Here is a 16,733-nt window from a genome sequence, read left to right as displayed (position 1 = left end):
GAATTAAAAGAAAAACTGTCCGTAGTTGCCTGATATCCATCAGAACTTTCATTCTTTTCCTATTTAGTTACCGCATTATTAAAAAAATTTTTTCCGCTTTTATTCTCACTAACGATTTCAACGGTTTCGTTTATGCGATCCTGTTTTCGATGAGTGCAGCGGAAGTTGAATTTTGAAAATACTCTCAAATCTACGGATTGGACATCTTTACGTAATTCTATACAGTTACATTTATTCAGTAGTATTGAATTGCTGATAAAATAGTAATTAAAAGCGTTTTAAACGGGATGAAAGTACACAAGGAACAATTAAGTTACTGTCTGAAGTTTCATCACGATGTTATCAGAATTCATCCCGGGACACATCGATATGTAAAACTACATATTTTTGCGTAGAACCCTAATCTCAAAACAAATCGTGCAATGATACTAGACAATTTATGAATCCAGTAGTCATTCAAGTCGAATCATTAAATCAAAACTGTGACGAACTCAGCAGCAGTCGAATAAAATACGTAAATATTCGAAGTCGAAAGAAAATGGTCGTTCGAATCCTTGTTCGAATGAAATTTAAATTAGAATTTGTACTTGTACTGCGCGTGTCATCTGCGCAGGTTTCAATATGGCGGGTCATTTGGCCAATCGCAGCGCTCGAATTTAGCGAATACCAGTCGTGGCGAAGAGCCGAAGCGTGATACTCGCGGTCTTTGAAAGATACTTCTCGTCATGTGCTCGCGATGTAGTCTATTATTTACCTCAGATTTTGATTATAACTTATCGCTGGAACAATGGCAGACAAGAAAGACGATCCTCGGGAAGTATTGTCCCTCTTAAATTCTCTCGGATTTGTCGGAATAACGGCACAGCAACTGAAGGCATTCATGAAAGGTGAAGAATTCATAACCGTTATTTCTCTACACGTAAACACACCTGTAACGTACAATTCAAACGATGCTTTGAATAGTCTAAAGCTTGAAAAATTTTACCCCATTCGGAATTTTTTCGTCATTAAAAGCTCATTTCGGTAGATTTCTTATGCTAAAATCTTTGGGAGAGGTTAGATTTTGAAACAGTTCTAAAATCACGTACTTTTCTCGTAATTCGATAAATATTTGGAATAGTTCTACACAACTGCCTGCACAAGTCTCAGAGATTCTTGGAAATGTCTAATACCAACGATTATGCTTCAATCTGCTGCATCTCCGTGATCCATTTTTGCTTTTTATACCTTCAAATCTAGAAAATCTAATGTAATTTTATATCTTACGCAGACTTGAAAATGCATAGAAAAATAAGGGAGAGGGAGCGACAGCAGTGGAAAGAGGATACGAAGAAGAAAATCCTTTTACGGCAGCAGCAGCTGTATAGAGAAGTACTGCGCGAGCATAAAACTGAGACAGGGGGTTTAAACAGCCGGACAGAAAGTACAATATCGTCAGAATCTTCAACGTTTCATGATGACTCATCTTGCAAATTAGTAACAGTGAAAATCCGTTGTTTTCCCAAAGACAAGGAGGACGAAATAGCAAAGGAAAATCACCACAACTACGTTATACCGGCAAAGAAAACTGGCTCAGCTAAAACGCACACCTCTTGGGCTGAGGAGTTTCGACAAAATAGCCTCAATTCAGACAACGGATACAATACCAGCTCCTCGAGTTTGATCAATGAATCTCATCGTCACTTCGATCGGTTGAATAATATTAGCCAAAATCACAGTGCCGGCGCGTCCACAGACAGTACAAAGTATATATCGTTGGAGAAATCGAGGAGCAGAGCCACCAGATCTGAACAAAATTTGAAACAAACAAATCTCGCCCCTGCCAAATCATCCACAGGACAAAAGGCTTCAAGTTCTCGCAGTGCTCCAGTTATGTCTGAAAATTGCAAACGCAGTCAAACTACCGAAGTTCATGCCAATCCACCGCCATCGAGAAGCTCCATTCAATCAAGACCAAAATCATGTGAGGAGCGAATTATTTCACCTCGATCAAAAAGTTAAATTGCATTGGTAGAATTTTGGATAATTCTTATTTCGCTGTATCTTGATCATAATTTAGATTTTTTTTTTATCCAGTTATAAGGCCCTGGAGACTTCAGCCAGAGTCCCATAGATCCTGCACGAATACAAAGTCTGATCCAGTCGCGCTGTATCAAAAGTACAAAGAAGAATGGAAGCAGCTTGCTCTGCCTGGAGAGGAGAATCATGCTGGAGTCAGGTGGGCGGTAAGGGAAAAAATGCTTGGACTGGATCCAAATCCACGGGTAAGTAACTCCTAATTTGTTTGCCCTTACTCCTTTTTTCTAAGTCTTTTTTAGTACAGAATCATGAGTGAATTGAGGTAAAATATCCATGGTGTTCATTTAATATTTCTGCATTACTTGGATTTCAGCAAAATAACATGATGTGCAAAATAAGTGCAAATTTTAGAGATAATTGGTACGATTCTCTGAATATTTTGGATTGTAAGGAACGTAAGATATACCGAAGAAAGGAAAGAAAAATTAAGAAACAATTTTTAAACGATTGTGTCAGGCATAATGCAAATCTGAGTTCTGACTTGGATAGAAGACAGAATTCTTTGAAAAGTGTTTCTGAATCAGTTTTAGCACGCTCAACAAATTTCAAATTGCCATGTAATTTCAATACTACTCATAGCTCGCAATCAATTCTCACTTTACCCGATGCCTTTAAAAGACATCGACTACATGGTATAAAAATTGAAGAAAAATACAGAACTGAATCTTTGTCATGTCGCGTATTCTGCAGTGATAAATCCAATTCTAAATTTAAGGAAGTTTATTCACAAGAGACCAGTGCAAAGCAAACACTTAGAAGGCTCATTGGCAACATCTTAGGAAAAGATATAAACCTATACGCTGAGAATTATAAGTATATGAAGAAATGCTGCTGTGTTTCCCAACCCAGATTTTCACAATCATAATTTCGTCTTAAAAATAAACGAAACATTTTTTCGAACCTTGTACAAGATTTGTAATGCGTGTACACGGAATTTGTGTAATAAAACATTTTGCAATTTCGTAACAATCGTGTAATGAAAATTATCGTTTTTTTTCAGCCGATATTGAAAAAAAGCTGCAGCACGTCGGCAATAAAAAAGAGATGATTAATTACCATGATTCTTTGTTATAATTAAACGCGTTAATCATTATTAATAATTATATGAATTTGGACATAAACACACTCGTTATTGTAAAAATGATGATATCGTGTATTATACTAAATAATTATTCAACTATATTGCAACGATTTTATTAAACTGATGAATATGTGATGCCTGTCGAAAGAACGAAATCCTTAACGGAAAGAATGTCATTATTTTGGAAAAGATATTTTAATCAATTTATAAATATGTAAAACGTAGATGTAAGTTTAGCCTTAAACAAAGTGATGATTAATTCAGAATTGTGATTGTAACCACGCAGATCTATTTAGTAAAAAAAAAAGGCTACAAAATAAAAATGAACAGTGTCATGTAATTTTTCTCAGACAACAACTGCCTCCTTTATTCTCTAAGAAATAATTTTATACACAATTTAAACACTAATTATTTTTAAATAGCCTCACTGTTGATTGAGTCGGAACTTCTTTGTCACCTCCCGATCATTCATTCTGTTCAACTGCAGGAGTATTTTGCTTTCTATCTCTCGAGCAGCATTTTCTGTGAGAACTAACGTGTCGTGCTTCAGCATACTGTAAACGTTCAAGCCTGGAAAAGAAGAAATAACAGAAGACCGAACTTTTGTGCACATAATATGGATATCTGTAAGCGATGTCTCGCGCTTCAAAGGGACATGGATTAAACTATCTAAAGGAAATTTTTACCATAGACTGGCATGAGATTAAAATGCTTGATCTCATCAGTCGCCAGGGTGATGTTCTTCGGCATAATGTCTGGTACGTCCACGAATAATACGGACGGTCCCCAATTTCTTTGGTAAACCAGATCCTCAATGTACCCAGGCTCTGTCGTTGGAATTTCTAAATCATTCACAATGTGCAGATCGTCCTGGCCGAACTTTACTGTCAATGCCGAAGTGAGGCCTAAGACTCTGGTGTAGAAGGGGAGCATGTAAAAATGCGTTGTTGGTGACCGTGGGCCATGGGCAACGCCGCCACCACGCCATAAGGGGGAACGTATACTCCCGTGTCGAGCGCGACCCAAGCCTTTTTGTTGCCAGGGCTTTCGTCCGCCTCCCCTTACCTCAGCTCTCGTCTTCGTGTGAGCGTAACACTAAAATCCGAGTAAAAAAAATTTAATTCATATTCAAAGGGTAGCGTGAATATAAGAAAAGACATTGCTTTGAAAGCAGTAATTCAACTTACGACAAATTTGTACATCCTCTGCCATCTCACGTTTTGGTGTAAAATATCAATGCGAGGATGAGCCCCGAACACTTCTGGATGCAGCATCATCAGACCGAGCTTCTTTTCCTCAATCGTGTCCAAATTTTCTAGCCATACTTGCTTCGGCTTTTCGTAAAATCGCCCCTGCTGTATCGCCTCGCTTATCGAAATAATTGGCTCCGTTTCTATTGCATCGTTGTTTTCAGTCACCAGAGAACTGAACCTCGCGATTCGACCCACCGAACATCCCTCAAGTTTTGTTAAAATGCTTCGTAAGAGGAACGACATTTTTGGTACTTTAACCTAACCTAACCTCATTCACCAAACACGAAACGTAACCTCAAATTATCGAAAAATAGCCTAACATAACGTAACTTTAAACGGTCTAAACAGATGTTTCTGGGTGAGATCGTGCTGTCTGTAACATGCAAAATACAGAAATCGACAAAGTGTTGCCAAATTCACTTTCCACAAACGAGAAATATAAAAACGGAAATGATAATCCGCCGGTCGAAGGATACTGAACGCAAACTTCACCCAACTTTGAGCACTTGCACGCCAAAAACCGATCACAAAAATTCACCCAGGGATATCCGTCTTTATATTCTTCAGTCAACGGTATAGTACAGTATAGGCTGCATGTCTTTTACGTTAATTTTCTGGGACAATTCAACACTAAATGTAATTTCATTGGCCTGATCTAACAGAATAGGCCAACGAAACCACTTAATATCGTACAACTCAGAAAATTGACGCAAAAGCAAACTGACTGTACCGGCTGATGTGACGTACAGGTTGTAAACAAATGACTGCGTACGCGTAGGAAATAGAAAATTGCATTTTATTAATGAACAATTATTCGCTTGTACTATGTTCGGAGAAAAAGCATTGGAGCTCATAAAGGAACTCGAACGTTCCGCTGAGGGCATCCCGCCGTTTAACGTGAGTAACAGGTCTTGAGTTCCGTAAAAATCATGTAAACATTGGTTCAGGTTATGAAAATACGCGCTATACATTTGCTTGTATTCTAGGATGACGGTATCCGGCAGGTTTTAGAAGAAATGCGAATTCTTTGTCAAGCTAATTTCGATGATATGTTGGTATTTGTTTTATTTACTTCGCCGATAATATACGTCATTTCTGTTATTATTAATCATTTTTATTACCGTCATGGTCAGGATGTTCAATCATGAGAAATTTTCACAGCAACTTAATAGTGTTCCTGGAAATAACGTCAGGGTTTATTCAAAACTTAGTCATCGACTACAGAAAGATCGTCCTAATTTGGCATGAGTCGCTAAATCATAAATTAAATTCTACAAATTTTATCCATTATGAAAACCTTATTCCGAAGTGATTACTACTGAAACTTTTGCTTAAAAAATCTGAAATTGGTTTGGAAATCATAATTAGTCTGAAAGTAAACTGAACACTTACTCAGCTGTGCAGTAATTCTTAATAGTTTGGAATGCCTGTACATTTATTAGCAGGAAAAACTACTAACCACTATTATTTGTCGCAGAGAAAATCCAACAACGGATCCACCAAACTATTCTTCCGTGCGAGTTCGTCACATGGCAATAAGCAGGAACAAGAGATGCATTTTGGCATATCTGTACAACAGGCTGCAGAAAATAAGGCAGATGCGGTGGGAATTTGGCAGTATTTTACCACCTGAAATAAAATCCTTGCTTTCCGAACCAGAAGTACAGTGGTTCACATCATACAGCAAAGCTTTAGCCACTTATATGAGATCCATTGGCGATAATTACGGGCTGAATTTAGCCACTGACGTTACACCTCCAAAGTCGCTTTACATTGAGGTAACAGAGTTTTGAATTTTAAATCCTTTGTGTACACAAAAGTAAATTGCGTAAACCTGTGTTGAATTGGAGATGGATAATCGATTAATTGGGGAGATAATTGATGATAACCGCTAAGTCTTTTCTGACATTCTGCAATTACGATGTTCTAGATAATCCTTGGGAGTTTTATTTATTCAAGGTTATCGTAGCATAGAACTTTCAGAGTCACAGTCATGACTTGCCAAATATTGTGCAAGACCATTGTTGGTTGTTTTCTCTTCCTATCGTCAAGGTGACTTTTGCGGAATTGCAGGTACGATGTTTAGTTGATTATGGAAAATTGGATCTGGAGGATGGGGAGGTGATATTCCTAAAGAAAAATAGCCAGTACTTATTGCCACGCGCTGAGTGTGAAGGTCTGGTGAGGCAAGGTGTATTGCAGCACGTGACTTCGTGAATTTCCGAATTGCCTCACATTCGCCAGAAACCTAAATTATACAATATTTCGCAAGAGTTTGATTTTATTTTTTATACTTATTCCAACGTGAATAAATCGCTTGGAGCTGTAATTTATAAAGTTTAAGTAAATGTTCTTTCATTCCGTATGATGATGGTTTATAAAAATCTTCTGTCTCCCGTGATAGCAAATTCATCCTTGTAAGTCTCCATATATATATATCTATAAGTACCAGAGGACTTATAGTAATAATACGATGACAAATATTCTCATGAGCTTTTAAAATTAAGTTTTTATATTTTGTACACTCATTATTTACATTGCATTATCCCGTCGAATTTTTTACCCGATTTTCAGTGCAACTAAGTACAGAATATTCTTAGGAAAACAATACACGAATATAAATTATTCATTACGCGTTTGTAATCTGTGTTGAAAGCGACAGATTTAATCTTGAACATTCGTTCACGAACCGGACAAATTGTAGTTGCCCAAAACGAATATTTACGATTCTCGTAGTTCCTATTTCTCGAACAGGCCTTGAAATAGGTTTCAATAAATCTTCAATTACGCTGCGCCTTATTTATCGCTGTGGCCATTACTCTGCTGTCAGAAGCTGCGCAAAGCGATTGTATATAAGAAGAAACAAAATCGAAATATATACCCGACCTTGAATTTTGAAACGTCTTGCGAGAGCCGTAAAATGCACTTTAGATCGACTCACAGACTGCGTCGAACTGCACGGATAAATCCGTATCCGATCGCATTTCGCACGGGAAAGGAAATTCGCTTGAAAAACTGTCAGGTATTAAAGTAAGTCATGCATATATACATATACAGAGTGAATTGCTAACAACCGAATAGTTTAGTGCGCATGCGCTGAAATTCGAGAGCACGAGCAATTGTTTTGTCAGGGTGACCAACATTTTTCAGGTTATATCGTGAGTTACATACATAAGGGTGATCTATCATCTAAATTTATAAATGTTGGTCGCCCTGACAAAACAACTGCTCTTGCTCTTGAATTTTAGCGCATGCGCATTAAAACGTCTAGTAGTTAGCAGTTCACTCTGTATGCAATACATTTTCCGATTACGATTCAATTATTCAAATTCTGTCAAAATTTTTTACCCTATATTCGTTACTCTTCGCCTAAATATCTCGATTCGCAGCTGTTCGATTTATGCAACCGATTCTCTTTCTCCGTCTAAAATACGTCGTAACTCGAGGAAATATACAGAAATTCGCTGGGCGACTGGATAGTGACAAAGGGAGAAAAGGAGGTAGGCAGGTAAGAAAGAGACTTTGACTGCAGCGCAGGCTCGAAAGTGCATCGACCAGGCTGCATTAAATTTGAAAAGGGCCCCTTCCGGCGGGGGTGCGAAAGACTGGAGGGTCCCCTCACCGGGGGTACGGTCTCTTGGTATTTCCCAGCCAACTGAAGCCACAGCAGGAATTTCCTACCCGGTAAATTCTTCCCACCGTTGTTCGAACGGTTCGTCGGCTTTAGAGTGATGCCGGGGCTACGTGGTCGCCCAATAGGTGCGTACATAGCGGGCACAAGGAAATGGCATATGTGCTGCAGACCAGTAAAGAATGGAGTCGAATAGCTCGGGGAAGGTCCAGTCGCTGTCGCATTCGTTGGCGAGACAGCAGGGAAGCGTTTCTTTCCGCAGCCTTCGTCGCTGACAATTCTCAGATTTCGCTGGTGCAGCGAATCTTTACGAATACGCCCGGTCCTGTAACATATCGTGAATAATTAAATCAATTTTACGGAAAAAAGTGACTCGATCCGATTTAATTTTTCAAACTACACCGTTTACCGATACACGTGTCTTTTCAAAACAACTTCCGCGTATAACCACGTGCAATATGGTTGTTGATAGTTGTGTGAAATGCCAGATTCAATTCTGAAATCTACAGGAGGACTCAAAATTCACAGTGTTTCAGTTGGTGAGAATCTTTCTGTCTATGATTGTACTTTTTTATTACAATGTATTATATGTATGTGTATGAGGGTACGTCAGTTGGTTTACATTTCAATTCTGTGAAATTAATATGCTATGAAACATTTCATTGTTGCAGTGGTAACCGCAAAGATTACAAAAATTTTTATCATTCTTTTATCACATGGCTTTAAGATACGATAAACAAATATATTTGCTGGTTCTACTTCCTTAATTTCTCGTTGTCATAACGGCGACAATGAATAGATTTTTTTTCTGTTAATACGCGCTTATCTGTACTACTGTCCTTTTGTCTCAAAAAATAAAAGCAATTTGTCTATATGGAACAAGAATGAATGTATGCGTGTAAGTTTTGATCCAGAGTCATTATTTTAAGCTGTATGTAGGTATCAGTTAGTGTAGCTCGTTTAAAAAATTTTTTTCAAGGTGCTACTCAAAACCTTTATAATAAATATTGAAAAAAAACTGTCGCAAAATCTGGAGGAGGTTTAGAGTTTAGGTTTAGAGTTCAAAGCAACTGCAAAATGGGATCTTATGATTTGGGGACTCGCCAAGTGTGATAAGATCATCGATATAATACATATTTTACGATTTTCTAAATCTTGAAAGATATTTTTCAACACGCCATTTTATTACCTCTCTGAACTCTGCTGTAGCTTATGACTTGTATAATGACTGTAAAAAACATAGAAATAAACGATGAGAGATAATTTCAAATGGAAAACCAGCAATGGTTATTTACCGCACGGGGACTTTAAACTAATCTGCCAATTGTAAAAAATTTCGCAGACTTTATCGAGAAGACATTAAAGATAAATCAAAACAATTAATATCATAATATAACGCGCGAAGTTATTCGATTTTTTTCTGAGCGAAGTGGTAAACTTTGAGGAAAAAACTGCAGCTCTTTAAACGCTGTTGTTTGATTATTGTATTGCTTCACGAATAATAAAATTCGCGATAAAGCGTAAATATGTGCAGATCGAGGAATACGTTACGCGGAAAAACCCCGGGCTTATCAAATAATCCAAAAATTCCCCGACATCATAGAACATGCAGACCTTTCCAGTTCAATTGACATGCATGCTTAAGCTGTCAATTAGAATTTCGAATGTGAGCTGGGAAAAACGAGACGCGAACGTCGGTAATTTCACGATGAAACCATGCGGGGCATATGGCGCCATAAATTAAGCACTTGTTCTTAATTTTTGTGGGGCAGGAGGGGGGGGGGGGGGGGGGCAAAATTTGAGAGCAATTAAGTTCCTTGACCCCAATTGTGCTTATATTACTATCACTTATTGTACTTTAAATAATCAGACGAAACTTGTTTGTTACATGTAACGCTAATGTAAGACAGTAAATCAGAAAGTGCAATTTGGTTTGACTGATTCGGTGCTTATAACTTTGAGCGAGGTTACAGTTGTGATAAAATTTTTAACGACAGAACAATTTCGGCTGTCATTGACTCGTTGTTTCCGCCAATGATCAAGTCTCGAGTGTATATTATACCAGCGAATTAGCACCTGACAGATCCGATTGGGACTTCGAAGGTGAATATGATTTCATAATGGCCGTTTTCTTCACTTCCTCATCCGATAATTTGTCTGATTTTTATTGACCGTCGCAAGATATTTATGTACGTTCGTGTTTATAACAAGTTTATTCACAATATCGTTAAAACAAGTCAAACACTAAATCGTATATTATTCTACGTTTGAAATTTGCTCAATATACTTGGCGATATAAAGTTACAATATTTTTTGTACGCAGGAAGAAAGGACTTTTTCCTCTTCTTATTCGCGTAGTTTTTCAAACAACGAAGCATTTCTTTTTTCGTCAGTATTGTTAGTGGTTTTTAAGAAGTGAAAGAAATGTTTGTACAAGTAATTCCTTTCACAATATAAATCTGAGTTAACAAGACAGAGGAGATGAAACAGCGCTGAAATTGTACAGCGAATAAAGGAAAAAGTAGATCAGGGAGCTATTTCTGTTTCTCAGAATCATGATCTTTTTTGTACAATCTTAAAAAAATCCTCGAACGAAAAGAAGTTATGCAAGTTTTTGTGCCAATTTGAAACGAAAGCTTGAAGTTGATTCCGATTCGGACGTACGGAAGTTTATTGTGTAATAAGCTCATAAGCCTCAACAAGTTTTTTCCGTTATCAAGCAGCGTAATATTCAGGAGCTGTATCCGAATGTATGGATCGCGTTCCGCATTATCGCTACTATTCCCCTAACCGTAGGCAGTAGAGAACGTAGTGTTTCAAAATTTAAACTGATAAAAACTTACTTACGATCAACGATTGCACAATCAAGGCTCATTAACTCAGCAACGCTTTCCATCGTAAACGAAATTGCGAAAAAATTCGATTTTGCGGATTTGCTTTCGGTATCTGCTGACGAAAATCTGTGGAAAATGAAATTTCGTTAAATTCTCTTTGTCATCAAAAGCTGTAGTTCAACCTTCGTTCTCATAGCAAAAAAATAATTTGAAAGTTACAAGCAAAAAAAAAAAGTATAAAAAAAGGAGCTACAAAAACTTTCTAAATCTAAGTCGTTAGCTCTGGGTAAAGCTGACGAAAAGTCTTAGAAATTTTCACATGGGTTTATTGATTTATGTCCGTTTTAATGGATCAAGCAGAAAGCTGATAATTTGTCCTTTTGGAAAGGAGTGCCATATAATCTTGGCCCGAGGCGCAAGTTGTGCTAAAACTGGCACTTAATGGCGCTGATTCTGCAGGTCAAAAATCCCGACCCTCGACAATCAGCAATAAAAATCTCATGTTGCGAGGTTATTGTTAATGATGCATTTAACGACTCGTGTGTAGAAGTCGAGAAAAATTACATCACGCGATGAGCAATAAAATTTTTGAGGCGTTGCTAGTGAAGCTTTAGATATGCATTTAAACTAGGAACGGAGGTCGTTTATAAATGGCTTTAGCCTCGTTCTAAGGATGGGTGTGTAAACAATACAGACACTTAAAGCCTGGAAAAATTTCGACGTTTATCTCAGGGGCGTTTTTACTGAACGATAATCGACTCCTCAAAACTTTGTCACGTTTCTCCGCCAGACGTGGACGGTCGTCTCCAGATGTTTGTCGAAACCCAGAGATAAGTACCTTATTTCATTCATGCACCGTTGCACCAATAAACTTGCTCAGGTTTTCCCCAGATATAATATATAGCTTTGGCGTGTGAAAACGTAGAACACACAGTTCGCAACATGCCTTAGGAAGGAGCCAACTTCAGGTCTGTACCCTCGCATCGTGGGGCCGAAGGTTCAGAAATGAACCGTTCGATCTGCTTAGATGCATATTTATTCCATTACACGTATCGCCATCATACCTAAAATCCATTCCACGATGCATGTAATATTTAAAACTAAAACGTTACCTGGGAGTAACGTTAAAATTTCCATTACCACATTCATCTTGAAATCGTTTCGCATTCTAGCTTTGTTCAAAATTTTTCTACGTTTTTTTGGTTTTTTTTTTGTTTTGTTACTACCTGCGTGCATAAATTCCTGCATTAGTATATTATACGTAGCACTTAAAAGCATTTTCCATGCGCGATTGATCAAATAACTGACAAGACCTTCAAGACTGTAGTGAGTGATACGTTACCTTGGATACAATAATAAAAATCACAATAATCCATGCTGCGCATGCGAACAATCGGATTGTTCGATGTATGTTGTGTTCACAAGACGATAACGTAATACGTGCAAAGTTGAAGATACGATTATCATCGGGAGCGTATTAGATTCCAGGAAACGAAACATCAGAGGAAAAACCGCAAAAGTATCGGCTTGGTAGTGACAATGTGGGACTCGAGATGATGCATTACATAGATCACAGCAGACATAAATATATATCGACACATTTATTAGGAGATTAAGGAGATATACAGACCGCTTCGTGTTTAATTGCAAATAACAATTAAAGAAACTTCAGTTTCGAATTTAAATCACTTTTGTTCAAACATAATGATTAATCGCAGGTCAAGAGAATTTTTAATTTTTTAATTTTTGAGTTTATATTTAAATAAATTTCGACTGTCTACATAGAAAAATAACAATAATATTCATTTATTGCTTATAAAGTTTGTATTTGTCTTTTTTATGTTGATAAATAAGTTTCGAAATTTTTTATCATAGCTATAAATTTTTGCTTCTATCATCTTTATCGTATAAGTATAAGTACAAGTAGTTATTTATATCACTGAATTTTTTCTGTAACTGGGAGTCATTAAATTTTCACTAATTCAAGTTTAGAGAGTATGAAACATGGGTAAACTTCGTTTTCGGAATTTCATATTTCTAGCAATTTGTACTCGGGGGGAAAAGAGTCTTCACTTTTCAAGAAGATTAATCGACAGACCTTGGACGTTGAATAAAGATCACATCTTACTTGAAGAAAAGTTTTTGTTTCGCGTGACGGCAAAAAAAAAACAAACAAAAAAACCAAAAAAACCCGTTGCACGAATATGAACAATTATTCTGTAATGTAATACTCATATAGGTTGTATTGAATTTGTCGGAATTGGAATGAAGGTTTTATAAACGATCAGGATTGCAGTATTCAAATAATCCCCATCATTTATAAGACCGCCATTCTACTTCCAACAAATTCCGACACCTTTGTTCCGCCTCCGTAAACTTCCGACGGCTTCGTTTCACCTTGGCATAGTACGCGTTGTACCTTGAATTATTCCATCCTCCCATCTTCTCCACGCACCCTTGAGACTATCGTAAACCCCTCGTTCGGTAGCCGTTCCTCCAGTCGTCGAACACACGACCCTCGGTGAAACATCCTAGTTTGGTTCGGGGCTCGGCAAAACCATTCGTGCCTGACATAATGCACACTAGACTGGTTTATGAGTGAGACGTTCGGCGGGGAAGGTCAAATTTTGTTAAGTTTTAAAGCCGTTAGGCTTCTTTTGGCGACTTTTCGGTTGGGCCGAGCCAGCCATCATCAGGGTTAAAAGACATTCCTAAGCGTTCAGATCTTCGTCGTACGGCTACCAGCGAGGAAGCAGATAGATTTAGAAAAATTGAGTACTTTTTTACAATGACACTTGTTCAATAGTTGTAGGAACAGGAAATAAAACGCCTGTTGTAACTCCAGCCCTTAATAATAATATTTAGTGGTTCGTGAACGCAATGTTTCATTTTATTAACTTGAGAAAATAATTTTAGTTATTTCTGAATTTTTCAGTTTAGTAACGAGGCAATGTCCATAAATGTTCGATACGTATTTTTCCAGGGAATTCAATGGTATACAAAAGGGTGTCGTATGATTTTAAAAAAAAAGTAAACTCTTTAAAAAGTTATTCAAGGTTAAAGTTGAAATCATGCAATTCACTTTTTTCGAGATTAACGGCGAAAATACTAGACTTACCGCAAAATGTTGTGGCTTTTCTTTGTAAAGCATTTCAATCGCTATAATATTATGCTGTTCGATTAATGTTCAACTTAAGCCAATTCATTTTGTAATTATTACAAGTACTATGTTATATACGTAATTCCGCCATAAAGGCACTTTTTTTTAGCAAAAAATAGTCGATTTTCTTTAACCACTCTAATGTACACATGCACCTGCGGTTGACTCAAGAAACCCGCAATTAACACCGCTGACAAGTCAAAAGTATTTCATGGAAAGAGCGTGTCTCTCAAAATTTCACTACCACTCATCGATTCGCGAAGAATTTAAGTGACTATATGTAATCCGTGGAAGGAATACCGGAACCTCGACGCTGATTTTCTCCGAAGCCGAAACGATCGGTAAGGCCCGAAGGAATAACTGAATACTTGTACGGACTGACCGACGCGATTTCCCAATTGCGTTTACTATTCGATTCACGCTTATCGAGCAAATGTAAGCGGGGGTGAAATTCGATTTAATCAAGGTCGACATCGCCCTGAGAATCGGAGGAAAGCCATGCTTCGTTACGCCAAACTGCATATGTCGCATAATTGACGCACTTGTGCACCGTTCTAATTACAGATGACGAGTAACAACGGAGAAATAAAATTTACACAAACTTGCGGACGCGTACGTGAATTCAAATCACGTACATACAGGGTGGCGAGTCACCGGGTGAATCGGGAAAACTGCGAATAGTCAGGGAATTTAGTCTGCCGGGAAAAGTCAGGGAAAAACGTAGTTTTTTAAAACAAAATTGTACTCAAACTTTTACTATGCTTCATAAATTCAGCAAAGCTAACTTTCGGAAACAACATATTGTTCGATTTCTAATTATTTGTGTAAAACAAATATGTTGTATCTTCTTAATCCGCAGCGAAGTCCATGGTGGCCACTCGTCAGGGAAAACCCGAAAACGAACGAAAAGTCGGGGAATATTTCAATCGATCAGGGAAAATGAACGGTGCCATGCTCCGGCGGGACGATCAAAATTAACCTTCTTCCACGAAAAATCAAAATTCGAAAGTATCGCGTGCTAGACATATTTAATTAATAAAAATCGTGTTGAGAAATAAAGTGCTTTTCGTAGTATAGACGAGGGAAATTTTTATAAATTCCGTAAAAGAAACATTGCTTCTCGGGTATATAATTCTTCGCTTAGCCCCGTGCACCCATAGATGTATAATAAATGGAGTGGACAAGATTCACGGGTTAGCATAAGTTGAAAGGATGCCCTAGTTTCCATAAACATATTCTATCTACGTAATAAGTACGTTTTTATACGGAGCAACAATTTTATTTTTATTTATTTTAAATGACGGTTTCTTGTGGTGAAAAATAAAATTAAAATAACCATGGTCTTGGTAAAATTCAATTTACCTTTTAGTTCAAGAGTAAAATGAAGAAAACGATCCTCAATTCAAAGAAAGATAATAAAAACTCAATATCAAGAACCTTGCATAAAATTTACATTATTGATTCAGGAAAATGACGTATCTCTTGTCATATTTCGATATTACTTTCATAGTATTGTTTATTTCACAGAAAACTAGTGATAAGTACAAATAACCTTTGACGTAAGTCATTAGGCATTGTCAAATTGATAATTTCCATTTTCAAATTTCGCTTCTATTAGCTCTGGCTTACGCTCTTGCTCAACAGACTGCGTTCTTATCAATCGGTAATTTTTTAAATCTGATTTATCTCTCTATTCCGAAATCTGTAGCTAGCTATCAACCTTCAATTGTTTATTGGCAGTGAATTTTTATTAGTTTCAAAATAGAGCTTCATATTAAGTATAGTCATGAAATCTTACTCTCGTGATAAATATCGATATTATACCGGGCAGTTGTTTCATAGTGGTAAAATTAATTATATTATCACTCGACATATTTTTGATTTTTGATTTGTTGTCTCTTGAAACAAAACGAAAATCGAATTTTACTACAAGGAGCTTGTGTTCATTTTATTTTTTAATACAAGAAATCATAATTAAAAATAAATTTCAAGATAAATTTATTTTTTGAATAACAAAAATTCAAAAAAAAAAAAACAAAAAAAAATTGTATTTAGCATTCTCATACCATTTTGGAACCATAACATAAAAATGTGTGTTCAAGATCTCGATTTTACAACAAAAGTTCATCGATTTCAAAAACGTCCATCTTCATGTGAAGGATATTTTCCGACTTCATGAGGTGGCCACACTTTTAAAAGTGGTCTTTTCTTTACTGTGCGAACAAATTTGACGTTACGCGACCCTAATCTCAATTTCGTACTTCGTGAAAAAAGGCGTGACATACTCTTTTTATATAAAAAATCGTGTGCAACAAGGAGGCAACGGTCTTTTCGCCTCGCGTATTTGCAATATTCGTTTTCGAATTCATCCACGACTCATATTGCAAACTTGCGCTCAGCCTGAAAAAACCGAGTTTACCTCCTTGTTACACAATATAGTATTCTGTACTTAAGCTCGGATATACGAATATAAATTACTTTGCTTCAACCGTGAATAGGTTGTGTCCACATTTTTAAACACCGATCTATTCATAGACAACTTAATTGGTTAATCGTATTGGCACTATTGCTTAACATTTTAGTCAGAGAAAGAATCTGACTTTGGTTACGGAAAAGTCAGGGAATGTTTTTTACTTTTTTTAATGACCATCGTGAAAACGTTTCGTACAATTGATCGCAGATTGGTTTTATCTGG

The 16,733-nt window shown here is 37.0% G+C and overlaps 4 protein-coding genes and 1 long non-coding RNA gene across 7 annotated transcripts in view; 3 read left to right on the top strand and 2 right to left on the bottom strand.

Moving 5' to 3' along the window:
* The first annotated feature begins 668 nt into the window (after window positions 1-668).
* On the top strand, window positions 669-3,470 carry LOC107226463. 3 transcript variants are annotated; one of them, XM_046733810.1, is made up of 5 exons: window positions 669-887; window positions 1,271-1,423; window positions 1,508-1,996; window positions 2,077-2,264; window positions 3,080-3,470. In XM_046733810.1, the coding sequence occupies exons 1-5, from the start codon at window positions 788-790 to the stop codon at window positions 3,125-3,127; spliced, it is 978 nt and encodes a 325-aa protein (XP_046589766.1). In that variant the 5' UTR covers window positions 669-787; the 3' UTR covers window positions 3,128-3,470. The 3 variants fall into 3 exon arrangements, with proteins under 3 accessions (XP_046589766.1, XP_046589765.1, XP_015522771.2); XM_046733809.1 differs by having other exon boundaries at window positions 670-887; window positions 1,271-1,996; window positions 3,080-3,469; XM_015667285.2 differs by having other exon boundaries at window positions 670-887; window positions 1,271-1,963; window positions 3,080-3,465.
* Window positions 3,471-3,497: 27 nt separating this feature from the next.
* LOC107226468 (39S ribosomal protein L4, mitochondrial) lies at window positions 3,498-4,884 on the bottom strand. Its single transcript, XM_015667290.2, has 3 exons — window positions 4,348-4,884; window positions 3,847-4,255; window positions 3,498-3,730 (listed from the first exon to the last, which is right to left on the bottom strand). Exons 1-3 carry the CDS (start codon window positions 4,654-4,656, stop codon window positions 3,585-3,587), a joined length of 864 nt encoding a protein of 287 aa, XP_015522776.1. The 5' UTR covers window positions 4,657-4,884; the 3' UTR covers window positions 3,498-3,584.
* A 129-nt stretch (window positions 4,885-5,013) lies between these two features.
* Window positions 5,014-6,778, top strand: LOC107226470 (DNA replication complex GINS protein PSF1). The gene is made up of 4 exons (XM_015667291.2): window positions 5,014-5,310; window positions 5,400-5,464; window positions 5,891-6,191; window positions 6,487-6,778. The coding sequence occupies exons 1-4, from the start codon at window positions 5,239-5,241 to the stop codon at window positions 6,628-6,630; spliced, it is 582 nt and encodes a 193-aa protein (XP_015522777.1). The 5' UTR covers window positions 5,014-5,238; the 3' UTR covers window positions 6,631-6,778.
* Window positions 6,779-8,234: 1,456 nt separating this feature from the next.
* LOC124293330 lies at window positions 8,235-11,885 on the bottom strand. The gene is made up of 3 exons (XR_006903262.1): window positions 11,717-11,885; window positions 10,892-11,004; window positions 8,235-8,369 (listed from the first exon to the last, which is right to left on the bottom strand). It is a non-coding gene; the product is annotated as an uncharacterized LOC124293330 (long non-coding RNA).
* The window catches only part of LOC107226465 (NF-kappa-B inhibitor cactus), a 30,885-nt gene continuing 22,512 nt past the window's right edge, over window positions 8,361-16,733 (top strand). Inside the window, exon 1 of the mRNA XM_046733807.1 lies at window positions 8,361-8,583. Coding sequence (XP_046589763.1) covers window positions 8,526-8,583 — 58 coding nt within the window. The 5' untranslated portion in view covers window positions 8,361-8,525. The remainder of the gene's footprint in view (window positions 8,584-16,733) is intronic.

Source organism: Neodiprion lecontei, chromosome 3 (assembly GCF_021901455.1).
Source record: "Neodiprion lecontei isolate iyNeoLeco1 chromosome 3, iyNeoLeco1.1, whole genome shotgun sequence".
Classification (NCBI taxonomy): Eukaryota; Metazoa; Arthropoda; class Insecta; order Hymenoptera; family Diprionidae; genus Neodiprion; species Neodiprion lecontei.
Note: the sequence above shows the minus strand (reverse complement) of the source record. Positions and strands in the feature narration are given on the sequence as shown.

What these genes read in the sequence shown, in the direction of transcription:
- LOC107226463 (XM_046733809.1), top strand. Translation starts at nt 788, where the DNA reads ATGGCAGACAAGAAAGACGATCCTCGGGAAGTATTGTCCCTCTTAAAT. An exon ending in ACTGAAGGCATTCATGAAAG is followed by an intron (nt 888 to 1,270) that starts GTGAAGAATTCA and finishes TATCTTACGCAG; the next exon opens with ACTTGAAAATGCATAGAAAA. An exon ending in GACTGGATCCAAATCCACGG is followed by an intron (nt 2,265 to 3,079) that starts GTAAGTAACTCC and finishes GTTTTTTTTCAG; the next exon opens with CCGATATTGAAAAAAAGCTG.
- LOC107226470 (XM_015667291.2), top strand. Translation starts at nt 5,239, where the DNA reads ATGTTCGGAGAAAAAGCATTGGAGCTCATAAAGGAACTCGAACGTTCC. An exon ending in AGGGCATCCCGCCGTTTAAC is followed by an intron (nt 5,311 to 5,399) that starts GTGAGTAACAGG and finishes CTTGTATTCTAG; the next exon opens with GATGACGGTATCCGGCAGGT. An exon ending in CAAAGTCGCTTTACATTGAG is followed by an intron (nt 6,192 to 6,486) that starts GTAACAGAGTTT and finishes GCGGAATTGCAG; the next exon opens with GTACGATGTTTAGTTGATTA.
- LOC107226468 (XM_015667290.2), bottom strand. Translation starts at nt 4,656, where the DNA reads ATGTCGTTCCTCTTACGAAGCATTTTAACAAAACTTGAGGGATGTTCG. An exon ending in AGAGGATGTACAAATTTGTC is followed by an intron (nt 4,256 to 4,347) that starts GTAAGTTGAATT and finishes CTCGGATTTTAG; the next exon opens with TGTTACGCTCACACGAAGAC. An exon ending in TAATCTCATGCCAGTCTATG is followed by an intron (nt 3,731 to 3,846) that starts GTAAAAATTTCC and finishes CTTCTTTTCCAG; the next exon opens with GCTTGAACGTTTACAGTATG.